This window comes from Strongylocentrotus purpuratus, unplaced genomic scaffold (genome assembly GCF_000002235.5).
Source record: "Strongylocentrotus purpuratus isolate Spur 01 unplaced genomic scaffold, Spur_5.0 spur5_scaffold_15, whole genome shotgun sequence".
NCBI lineage: Eukaryota > Metazoa > Echinodermata > Echinoidea > Camarodonta > Strongylocentrotidae > Strongylocentrotus > Strongylocentrotus purpuratus.
The window spans coordinates 17,630,152-17,643,040 of record NW_022145600.1 but is presented as its reverse complement, the minus strand read 5'-3'; the positions used below and the strand labels follow the sequence as shown (position 1 = coordinate 17,643,040).

Genomic DNA, 12,889 nt, shown 5'->3' with positions numbered 1-12,889 from the left:
CGTTTAAGTTTTGTTAATTCGTACTCTTTATACATCTCTAGTTTTTGACAATATTTGTTCTCTTTTTTTCTTCTTCTTCTTCCTTCGCTCTTTCCTTCTCATGAATGGCTCAATAAGGGATAGAGCAACGTCGATCTGGCGCTGCTCAGTGGCTGCCGGGCTCACGATCAATTGGGCAAAAAGAATTTCCGTTTCGGTTTAATAAAATTTGGAGTGGACTATTAGGCTATTATTATTATTATTATTATTATTATTAATATCAGATTCACTGGTCCACACAAATCCCTCAAATAACTAGTAGGAGCACTTAAAACGCCTCGTTCTACGAATTCCCTTCCCATTCCCAATGGTATAAAGGAAATAGAAAACTATGCCAATTTTAAGAGAAAAATTAAAGGAATACCTAATACTTGAGAGTCAGAGAAGAGAAGTAATGACACGTTTATGACTGAAATTTGTATTCTTCTGCCGGTTCATACTTTTTCATTTTGTATATACTTATGTTTTTGTACGTTACAGAAATTCTACAAATTCATCATTATTTTCCTCTTCTTCATCCTCTTCTTTTCTTCTTCTCCTTCTTCTTTTTCTTCTTGTACTCATTTTCATTTTTATCATCAGTTTAATGTTGTTATTATTATTATCTCTAATAGGTTATTTTTTTCATATATATTTTAATATGTCTGTAAATATTACTATTTTAACTTATCATGATTTTGCACATGTCTGTATAGGCCGGGGACCCCACTAGAAATAAGCTCTCGAGAATCCGTGGGTTATCCTGTTCAACAGTTCAAGCTGACTTAATTTTGATCTGTTATTATTGTATATTGTTTTATGTACTTGGAAGCTTGTCGAATAAAAATCAATCAATCAATCAGCGCTCTTTGGATCGCACTTTATGTTTCATTATTTCATTTCGGGGTTGGTTATCAACATTGCTCGTTCTCATTTTGGACGTTCCGTCAGATAGTGTGTTATTGTTTTTGGGGTGTTACAGAATTAATAATTTGTGTTGGCTTGGTCAGGTTTGGTTGTTAGGGATACCCATATTTTTTAGGGGTCTGCGTTTATAAAGTCCTATATGTTGTAAAGTCTGAGCCTGCGAATTACTATGTTGAATTGTTGGTTTATCATTTAGTCTTTTGTTCGATCAGTCAGTTCAATATGGATATTGGATGATTGGGGAGTGTAGTTGTGCCAGGAGGGAATGGGAGGTGGTATTACATATTTTCATTTGTTATTCTCAATCCAAAGGTGCTTACTTTTGTATTCTTTAGCTTTTCAACATGAATTGCGAACATGGTCGGATGTTTGGTTTTAATTCGCATCACATGACTGGTGTTCTCGCCGTGTTCTCGTTCTCTACTGCACTGCCCACAGCAGCTGTTCTTTCGTTTCGGCATATTCGCGCATGCGCCATTGCGTCAGATTAATTTACTCGACGAGGATCGGGCATTCGTTGGAAGTTCCTGCTAGCTAGCTGCGTTGAGAAAGTGGTAAGTAAATTTCATGGATATGGATGTGAGAACTTGACGAATTATTTTAAATGTATGCGTTTATCTGTAAACATTTGCAGTTCTTGAAATATTTCCTTTGTACAATGTTTGAAATGGATGGTATTTTGTCTTGTGCGCAGTTAAGTTCGACTGGCCAGATGTAGATCTAGTAGTAGCTGTTTTTCGCTGCACGGTTTCTCGCCCCTCGGTTTCTCGCCGCATAAAAGTCCAGTCAGTGATAGTGGTTAATTGCGAGCGTCGCACAGCTAGGCAACCAGCGCCTGGCTGTACGTATCTAGAATTGTATTGTAGTGCAGTGGGCCTACCGAGCCTGAGATGAGTGATTGCTATTTTTATCACTTCATCAAGCGAAGGCAGCTACTTATCATTAATCAGCTTAGATATGCTGCCTTCAACTTCAAGTTCAACGAGACGGCAACTCGTTTCATGCACTTATCAACCATTTTTCTTAATTAGACTCTAAACTAGATCTAGATCCAACCCTTGCAATTATTGGCCTATTCTTGGCTTGCATGATTGTAATTTTGTATTTAGATCTATAGCCTAGGCCCTAGGCTAATTTGTAAAATTTGATTGAAAGCAGAAATAATCAGAGAAACAGTTTGGCGAAAGTTTGAAATAATTGGACTATTGGACCAATAATAAAAAGTTGTGAATGTTTGAGAGGTGGGGCACTAGATCTATAGTCTATAGACTCTATCTATGTGAATCTCAAATTTGGCAATTGCAAATTGTACAATTTGTAGGTAGGCCTACAGACAGTAGTCGCGAATAGTCTAACTCTTTTTACCGTTTGTCATATACAAAATTATCGCTAATTTCTGTTTCTGCTCCGGGACTATTAAAGTGCCTTCACCCTCCGGCACTACTCAAAATATATTATGGAAAGTTACATGTAGGTTCTCTAAAAAGTAAAGAAAATCCAGAGTCAAACTCATACATATTGAGAAGAAAAAACCCCAACATTTGAGTCATTTTGTGTTAATTGGAACAAATGGGAAAGTTGTCTTATACTTCTACATCAGCTACATTACGGATGGCGATTCAGCCAATTTCAAGTGCCTATTCATACTGTAGTGATTTCAAATATATAACTTTCAAAAATCATAATGAATAACTTTCTTATTTTTTGTCAGATTTTGTTCAAACTTTCACCAAGCTCCTTCTCTGATTAAATTGTTGCTTCCTTTTACTTTTTAGAGTTGGTTGTGTCAAGGGTTGGATTTCCCTGTAGTATGTTGTCTTGTCTTTTGTTTGTTTTTGTTTTGTGAAGAGTTAAAACCTTACGTCGTCAATTGGCCAGATTATGACCTGTAGAAGGTTTTGGGCTTTGTCCTTTGTTTTTATTTTCACAAGAAATAGGCTTAAAGGTTGCTTTATCATGTTGACAATGTAAAAGTTGTAGATGTCTATTGCCCATAAACAGTGTACAGGTATACCCAGACTTTGTGGTTCTGGACACTTGGTTTAAAACAGCATTATGGAGAAGTATCTAGTTAACATACAATATTTCATAAATGTTTTAAGACATAGGTTGGACAATATTATAAAGAAACAATTATTTATTATCTTTGATGTGAGTTTAGAAAAAAATCCAAGGGCAATAGCGACTGTTTTATTTTTGTAATGCATCCGGCCACACATCCCCCTATCATACATGTGTACACGTGCAACCCTGTACCTTGCCTTATAAAGAGTTGATATTAATAGAAATTTATCTGCAATTGATATCAATCGCAACTATACATGTACATTCATGTAAGAGATAGGAGACTGCAAACTTGCGATTGAATGTAGGAATTTCGATTAATATGGATCAATGACAACTCTTTATTGTAAAACAGGGTCCTAGTCTTGTGTATTTTTCATTCTTTTATTATAATTTTAGATCTCTTGTATTTTCTTTTGTATTTTTTAAGCTGATTTTGAGACCCTAACCCACGATGAACTTTCTCTGTATACGTACAGTACATGTCATTTGTACTATTCGGTGCCATGGGGATTTCCTCCCAGTCCTGTAATCGTTGGTCAAATTTGTAATCTCAGAACTGATCATTACAGTTCAATTACAAGCTAGACACAATTCTCTGACATGTACATATAAATAAACCACACGCAAGTGTTACTCACTCACTCATTCGTGCAGCAAAAGAGAACACATTTTACTTAAAAACAGCTGCTGGATTCAAACTAAATTCTTTCTGGAATGGAACCAGGAAAAAGTTTGGTAAATTGAAAATGTAATTACATGTAAGTGACAGCAGGAACTGTTGACCACAAATCCTTGAGGAAACGATTTGTTTTGTACTACCGAAATCCGGGTAATTTACGTTGTCATTCCTTCTCCTCATTGTACTATTTGTACTGTACATGTAGGTCAAGTTATTATGGTAGGTGCACAACTAGAGTTAGCATAACAGACCGTTCAAGGAAGAGCATACATGTAGAACTGCCCAGGAAGGGCTGTATGGATGTAGGCTCCAGAAGCTAGGTTTCTTTTTAGTAAGAGTTAAAGGAGAACTAACCCCAAAGAATAAGTGTAGGTATTTTGAAAAACAAGATGAATTTCTGGCATGCCTTTTGATACAGGTACAATAAATCTTACAAACGTGTACAAGAGATATAAATGAACTTTTCTTGGTATAATGTAATGCCTTTTCGCATGACATGGACGGAGCCATTTTCTTGAAAATGTGATGTACCAGGCGGAGTTGTACATGGATCATGCGCCAAGCTTTAATTGGAACAGCACAAACTTATTTTTGCAATTTGCGGTCTGGCAATGGAGTACAAATGATAATAGCAGGTGAATGAAATGCTTCAACAACAAGAACTCTTTGGAAGGAAACATCAACAACTTTGAATACATTTAGTTGATTAACGACTCGGCATAATGGCGAAGCCCATGTCTTGCTGAGAAACTTTATGCCTTTCTCATACACTTTCTTGGGGAATCATGTAGATTGATTGGCAATTAAAAAATGCAATAAATCTCTCAAAACAACCATTAAAAGTTATTCTTTGGGGTTAGTTCTCATTTAAAGGATCAGTTTTGTACTACCAAATTCTTGTGAAACCGCATTGTCATTTCTTCCTCTCATTGTACTTTTTGTAGGTCAAGATATTCAGTCCGTGCACTACAAGAGAGATCATAACAGACCGTGCAAGGAAGAGGATCGAACTGCCCAGGAAGGGCTCAAGAAGCCAGGCTGCTTTTAGTAAGAGTTGAAGGAGAAACAGAGAAAGAACAAAATGGAGAAAATGAAAAGAACTGGTCTGCATGGACTGTGCCTTGCAGTGTTGATTGTGGGCTTAGCCGTTCATGAGGCGAAAGCTGTTTCGGTAAATAACGATGGGAACATCACTTTTGCGGACCTCCCTGAAGGAGACCCGTACTCCTCACCAGAGTCCTTCGACGAAGGAAGCTTCCCCTTACCAACAACTTGGGATTTTATTGGAAACTTTCTATCTTCAGTCTCCCCTGGAGAACCACCTTATGGTAAGTTGAACATTATCTCATTGTCATGGTCTCATGGTCTGTCTTCTACTAATTCTGTTAAACCCTGATCGAGGTGAAGATCACCTCAGATTAATTCCTTTGTTTAAAGGTAAAGACCAGTAATGGTCATGCGATTGCATTGTGAAAGAAACGTTGTGGAATCGATCAGAAAAGGTTGATCATCTAGCATCTAGCATCTGCAAGGTTCTAGAATCATCAAAATGATAAGAAATTTGGCCCATTCTTTGTAAAGTTACAAGCACTATACACAGAAAGATGTATATGGGACTACCCTATCTCTCTCACCAGACCATGAGAGAAATAAATTTACCAAATATATGAATTAGTAGGCGGTTTCCCGGCAAATTTTTTATCATCATGTATTAGTCAAAATATATTCTTTCACATGATTGGTAATGAGAGCTTCCATTTCATTTTTTGAAATTGGGGCGTTGCCAATACTGGTCTTTACCTTTAACCAGATATCGGACAAAAGCTTTAATAGACCCAGCATCATTTTTAATTCTAGTAGAATTTAGACCATTCATACAGTTCTAAATACAATGTTCTTTAGGATGTACAACTGTATGACACATACTCTGGTGAAAATTACTCTGGTGATAATTGCTCTGCAGTCATTATCCTTTACTACCTTTAAGCTGGGACCAAAAACTATACATCCAGTGTATCCCTAATCCTAATCCTAACCCTATAATCTGTAAAACTGAAACTTTTCTGAAGCGTTTTCACTAGGGCAAGTATGAAATCGTGATCACTGTTTTCCTCTTTAATCTTCCCCTTTAATCTTCCCCTTTAATAACTCTGTATTTCTTTTTTCATCTTCACAATGCACATTGCTTGATATCAAAACTGGCTGTAGATTTCTGAAAGGCCTTGTCAACTAGTAAAGTTTGTGAAGGTATTTAATATTTTAGTTCATTTGATGACTTGATAGTTTTCAGGCTCTCCATCAAAGTAAATACACAGCAATAGGTCTTCTCTGATTGTTAACAAAATAAAGCATCCAGATTTGCTTTGAGACAGGTTGAACCGTTGTGCAGAAAAAAGGAATTAAAGGCCTTCCAAACTCCTTATTTCAAAGAAATATTTGTTTCATAATTCATATATATAATGTTTTACTTTTCCTTTTTTGTCACTTATCTCGTAGAGATAGTGTAATTATGTGTATACATGTACATGTTGTTACTTTAATATAATGTGGGCATGCCAAAATGATGTACCAAAAGGGAAGATTACAGATTTTTATCATACTTTTCTTATCTTGAAAGGGGATAGTGTAATGAAGTGTATACATGTTTTTACTTTTAATGTGGGCATGCCAAAATGATGCACCAAAAAGAAAGATTACAGATTTTTATCAAACTTTTCTTATCTTGAAAGGGGATAGTGTAAAAAAGTACATGTTTTTACTTTAATATAATGTGGGCATGCCAAAACAGTGTACCAAAAGGGAAGATTACAGAACTTGCATGCATACAGTGTAGCATACATACATGTGTCTTCACAATATCCTTGATTCCCATGACCTGTTGCTAATCTAAGTGAGGCAGCTAGTGAACCTCGGCTCAGCTCTTTCTGAGTCACAGGCAGTGTGCTACATGTAGCTGTGAGTCAGCTGCTCCGATCTTGGCTTTCCGAATACAAATCGGCTCGGAACATAATTTGTTTTCATAAACAGCGTGATGAATGGATTCAACACTAACCAGAAGTGCCCTGCATGTTGGCATTCATGTTTTTTTGAGGCCAGACCTGCCCTTATACTCACGAACCATTAGGTTATATAAATTCAATTTTTAGTTTCTTGTCTGGATAATATGAAAATGAAGAAAAGTTTTATATTTTGTTTGATAGTTAATATCTTGTTTGTACATTATACAAATTACTGTTGATACATTTTCACCATTCAATGTATACAGTGTACAGATGCTTAAAAATAATGTGATATTTTGCAATAACAGGGAATAATTTTCCTCAAATTTTTTGATTAGCAATTTCAGCCGATGGATAAATATTTCAAATGAAATTCTGTACATTTCTATGGAAGAAAACTGCTACACAAAAGATATTTTGTATAGCAGTCATGCAAAAATGCATAGCAAATTGCGATGCGATACCAGGAAAATTATTCCCTGAATAATGCAATAAACAGTGTAGTAATTATTTTTGTAAACCCCTTCGTCTGCATGCCCTAGAACACATAACAAGGTCATCATCCAACAAATTTGAATCAGGCTTAATTGGCACGCGCACAAGAATGAAATGAATTTGAGTGCAAGCCCCGTGACTGATACCAAAGAGATCTGTTTGCTGATACTAGTAATCTAAATCACTGAAGCCAGTTAAAGAACATTGTTGAATGACAGTCTCCATTGAAGATGGTATTTGCGCGAATGTATAAATTGAAAGAACGTTTTAGTAAATGGACTGAAAAGCTGCGAAATTGGCCGGGAAACCTATGATATAAAACAAGACAGTTTCAAAGACATTCAAAAAATCAACCTAAGGCAAATTCAATAGCCCTACATACATGTACAGTTATGTGTGTCACATATTTTCTCAAATGTAGGAATATTACAATGACATCACTTAATCTAAACATTAGGCCTTTAAGTTGATTTTTCGCAAGTTCTAAGCCCTACATGTAAATGGCGTGTAAGTTTCAGCATTCCAATAAATGAGATATTTTTCACTCGGTGCATGGCTGCAATTGAAGATAAATAGAGAGACAGAGACAGAGAGCAAGAGACAGAGACAGAGAGCAAGAGACAGAGACAGAGAGCAAGAGACAGAGAGCAAGAGACAGAGACAGAGAACAAGAGAGCAAGAGACAGAGACAGAGAGCAAGAGACAGAGACAGAGCAAGAGACAGAGACAGAGAGCAAAACGGAGAGAGAAAATGAAATTGAATAAACTTCTTAAATTGACATGCGTGTACATGATTGATACCCCACATTGAGTAGTCAATGTACTTTGTACACCCTGTACATGTACACATGGATATTAAGGATATTAAAGGTAATACAAAGTTTTGGTATATTGTAGTGCTGTAATCAAACGTTTAACCGTCCGGTATCCGACCGCCCATGGTGGATTCCGTTTTCAATTGGACGGTTTCGTTTTCCCGTTTTTTTTTTTTTTTTTTTTTTTTTTTACATAATTTTTTTTTTTTTTTTTAAATATTTTTTTTTTAATTGTTTTTTTTTTTTTAAGTTTCGATGTATGCCCCTCCACCTGGCACTGTGCCTGGCAATGTCTCCCAGCTCAGTAATCTGTGTGTTGACTCACCACTAAAACAACACTCCAATTTGTCTGTCATCTTGGTTTGAAAGTAATCTTTGTAATAGATCTCAATATGTAGTTTATAATAATAATTCCTCAATTTTTTTTCTATAACAAATGGTGTACCACAAGGTTGTATCCTACATGTAGGTACCCTTCTGTTTTTAATTTACATTAATGATCTTACACATTCTTCTAAAAACGACATTGTTACTATTATTTGTGACAAGTTCACAAGCACAAATTGGCACCTTAAAATGCACCTCGCAGTTAAATGAAAGTCCTTCCCGCTTTTTCACACGGACCTGGCTTGCTGCCGACAGAGTCGGTAAATTTTTTTTTTTTTTTTTTTTTTTCAACTTTTTTTCTTCAATCGTTTAACCGAAAACCGTCCGGTTTTGACTGGCGGTTAAACGGAATTGGAGATATCCGTGATGTTACAGCACTAGTATATTGTCATGAATTTGGTTCAAATGAACATATTGGAAGCATATGCGATCCTACAATATTCTGTGATCGTTGTCGCGGTTGAAACGGAGTCTGAAGTGATGAAATTGTAAATAATAAACTCTTTATGTTGTATAGTCCCTCTCAAGGTCAAGATATTAATTTAGCTATAAAACAATGTTTCTTGACTAAAATCAACCAATTGGCTATTCCTGTTTGGAAACTATATATCACAACTTTATATTCTGTGATTTGCATGGTCGCAGCTACCATTGTTTGGCCATAGGCGCTATTTGAAATTTATCAAAATTTACCGGGAGCACCGGTAAATGTTTATATTCAGTTAATCTCGAAAACAGAAGTGTTTTAGGGGCTTAATTTTCTAGTGCTTATAATACATCTATAGGGGCAGCCAAATATATCAATATTGTAAAGAACCACTATCCAGCCAATTTTCAAAATTTCCCAAAACTTTGTATTACCTTTAAGCTCAAATGACTAAACCCAAGGAGGCTTTACAGTAACCTTCTTTTTTTTGGGGGGGGGGGGGGGCTGGCCTCGTATCACTCGGATTGTAGTGAGGAGTTCAAAAATAGGTGCATTACAATTGTTCTTTAAATTATATTTGGGTCATTGTTAAACAAACATTTTTTTTCAATTGCTGTTTATTGACCAATACTGATGATGGAAATTTATTTTGTAAAGGTCACCAAACAAATTATCATCCTGAACTGATGGCAACCTAATTTGGGTCAAATATTTGTACTTTACTCCAGACCACAACAGTCATAGCCACTGGACTTTGAAATAGGTAACCTAAAAAAAAAAAATAGTAACTTATTTTTCTAATTTTATAATGATAGGAAACTGAAGAGTGATTTCTTTGGGCAGAGAAAATGAGAGAGAGAAACACAAAGAGAGAGAGAGAGAGAAAGAGACAGTGAAGAGAGAGAGAGAGAGGGGGGGGGGGATGGAGGGTTAGTTGATGGTTTGATATTTTATTTTACCGGACGAGCATGCTGTACGCAACCAGGGGATCGACAGTTTTAAGTCCTTTCCGAGAGACTTGGTAATGGGGATTAATGCCTCACCAAAGGGCACTGTTGAATCCACTTGATTTCGCACCAAGGTCTTTCCAGTTTAATAATGCGAGACCATTGCTCTTCCACTGAGCAACTTCACCTCCTCACAAACTAAATTTTTCAAATCCCTTGTAAATTTTATGTTTTTTTTTATGTAACTTGAAAATGAAAGATGGACTGGTTGAATTGAGGCCTTTGTTGAATACTTTTAGAAGAAACCTTTTATAGTATGTCACATTCTAAAGAAACATCAGGACAAAGCAAATGTTCACATTGTCGAGCATGTGTGCAGCGCTTTGTAACTGCAAGGAAAAGGCACTATATCAAATATCTTTTGGATGGATGGATGGATACAAAATGTACATGTTCCTGTACAATAAAGAATGACAAAACTTGGTAACGGTAATCATGGACATGAACATGTGATTTAGTTATTAACTCTAATTTTAAAGTTATTAACTGTGCATTGTTCGGTATATGGAGAGTGAGGAATCAGATGCGTGAAGCGAAGTGAAAATCTGTTGAAATAGGAATATGTTGATTGGATTTAGATAAGGTCATCCCCATGAATAATTGTTTACCCTTGTAGGCATGGCAACCAACGGAACGGCGTGACAATAGCAGGGGTACTGTAGAACTGAAGGAATTATCCATTTCTGCTTTCAATTCAGGCTCATCATGGTTGATTGTCAAGTTTGCCATTTCACTGTAGTGCATTATATCATTTGGGTTTGTAGTACTTGTTCCATTTCATCTGCACTTGTCGTCAGATTGTCTGGTTACACCAAATTTTTTGAATAATCAAGCCGTAATTCCTGAAGGGTTGGTTGTAATGATCATGAAATACATGTACGCCCCTCTTATCTCCAAAGTGCTGGGTCCTGTTCACCCAACACTTTCTAAAAAACCTACAACAAATACAGACACTCAGACAGACAAAAAGAACAAATCGAGTGATTTCATTTTGTAAAATCAGAAGCCAGGGTTGGAACAATATCATGATTTTAAAAAGTCATTAAGGAATTGTTTATTGAAATCAAATTTTTAGAATTTTTAATCATTTTGTTATAATTCAAATTTTAAAGAAAAAAAAAGAAAAAAATCAAGGACACATGTATTTAGAACTCGTTTGCTTACAGTAGCTGAAGTTATGAGGATGTTTTGCATTAATTGTACCATCGAAAGGCAGAAGCCAGTAACTTTGGTATAAAATTTGAACATGAGGTTCCAAAATGTCTTGATTTTTATTGAGATTATATTTATCAGGTATAATTCACATTATCCTATATATGCCTAAATTAGATAAGGAAAGATCTTTTCATGATGACTGTGGAGCAATACATGAACAGTGTAGTTGCAGGAGCATGCGTTGTACAGTACAATTGTACATGTACATGTATACAATTATAGTCGTGGTCTGTTAAAGATAAAGACCAGTTATGGTCATGGGATTGCATTGTGAAAGAAACGTGGAATCGATCAGAATAGGTTGATTATCTAGCATATAAGTATTGGTGTGTACTGCAAGGTTCTGGAATCATCAAAATGATAAGAAATTTGGCCCAGTCTTTGTAAAGTTACAAGCACTGTACACAGAAAGATGCGCATGGGACTACGCACGTGCGCGACACGTGCGTTTATCTCTCACACACCAATAGATAAACTAATTTTCCAATAATATTAATTAGTAGGCGGTTTCCTGGCAATAATTTTTCATCATGTATTAGTCAAGACATACTCTTTCACATGATTGGTTATACAAGCTTCCATTTCATTTTTTGAAATTGGGGCGTTTCCAATACTGGTCTTTAAAGCAGGCAGGTGGAATAATTTTACCCCCTGCTGCAAACAAGCAAACATGAATGATAGCATAGACCAGGCCTTCTCAACTGGCGGCGCGCGCGCCACTCGTGGCGCTTGCGGTCAGTCAGAGTGGCGCGCGGCTGTTCCAAAAAACTAATAAAAATAAACTAAAATTAAAATTAAAAATTAAAGAAAGAAAAAATCAAAAAATTATATTTTAAAATAAAAAAAACTCAGCAAAATAAAAAAAGTTGCAGTCAAAGTTGAGCCCAAAGTGTAAGCAAGCCATTTTGTTTGTGATTTTCACTTCAATTTGACATTTTCCGTGTTTATTGCACCAAAATTACTACATATAAATTAACTTCAAGTGTAGATTTTAGCCAGGAATTGTACTAATTATTTCACATCAATATGAAATTATGATTGATGTTTTATGGAACAAAAAGGTGTTAGAAATGCCACATCTGGGCCTTTAAAAAAGCCCTAAAACCCACTAGCTTCCGGGGGCTTCGACCCCTGGACCCCACCCGGAATCGGCTCGGTCGCTACGCTCCCTCGCCACACAGTCACCAAACATACAGGTTGGCACTTCAACCTCAATAAATTTTTGTTTTGGCGCTTCTAATAAACTAGTTGAGAAGGCATAGACCTACCACCACTTGATGATAGAAAGAAAACAAATCACCTAGGCTATATATATATATATATATATATGTGCATGTGTTCCTTTGACAGCAATCGTAAAGCCTTCCTGGGAGGTATAGGAATGACTCGTTGTCAGGGTAGCAAATGGGTTTCCCTGGTAGCTGGGGCGCTCAGTCATAAAAACATTTCATAAAAAAGTATTTCAACAACAAGTTGCGTGATGACATAGCAATTAATTTGCTGTGACAAAAGACTTAACTCCGTTTCGATGCATCAGCCATGCATGAAATCTTTCGTCTTCGGCCGATCGTCTTCGGTCGTTTGTTAACTCTGTTTGTTGCTAAGGCAGGCAGCCAGTGAAAACGAATTTGTTTGATAAAATTATGGAAATGCAAGCACTGCTTTAAACATACAGAACTTTGTTATTCCTAGCTCATTTTTCGTGATTGAGGTGTCATAGGAAAGGGCAGAAACTCAACTTTCTAGAAATGTGATTTTTCTCTTTGAAATTCAGATACCGTCCGCCAAATGACTTTTTGATTTCCTCTCTTCAAATTCATTTTAATCACTCATGCGGGAAACATGCATTATAT

General features: G+C 36.2%; 1 protein-coding gene across 9 annotated transcripts in view; it reads left to right on the top strand.

Annotated features, from left to right (window-relative positions):
• Window positions 1-1,464: 1,464 nt before the first annotated feature.
• LOC594323 (prominin-1-like) overlaps window positions 1,465-12,889 on the top strand; it is a 61,024-nt gene continuing 49,599 nt past the window's right edge. For 8 of the 9 annotated variants that reach the window (XM_030985723.1, XM_030985722.1, XM_030985724.1 and 5 more), the window contains exons 1-2: window positions 1,465-1,499; window positions 4,636-5,019. In XM_030985723.1, coding sequence (XP_030841583.1) covers window positions 4,773-5,019 — 247 coding nt within the window. In that variant the 5' untranslated portion in view covers window positions 1,465-1,499; window positions 4,636-4,772. Of the gene's footprint in view, window positions 1,500-4,303; window positions 4,327-4,635; window positions 5,020-12,889 lie in introns of those variants that run through there. The other variant, XM_011665728.2, reaches the window with a different exon arrangement.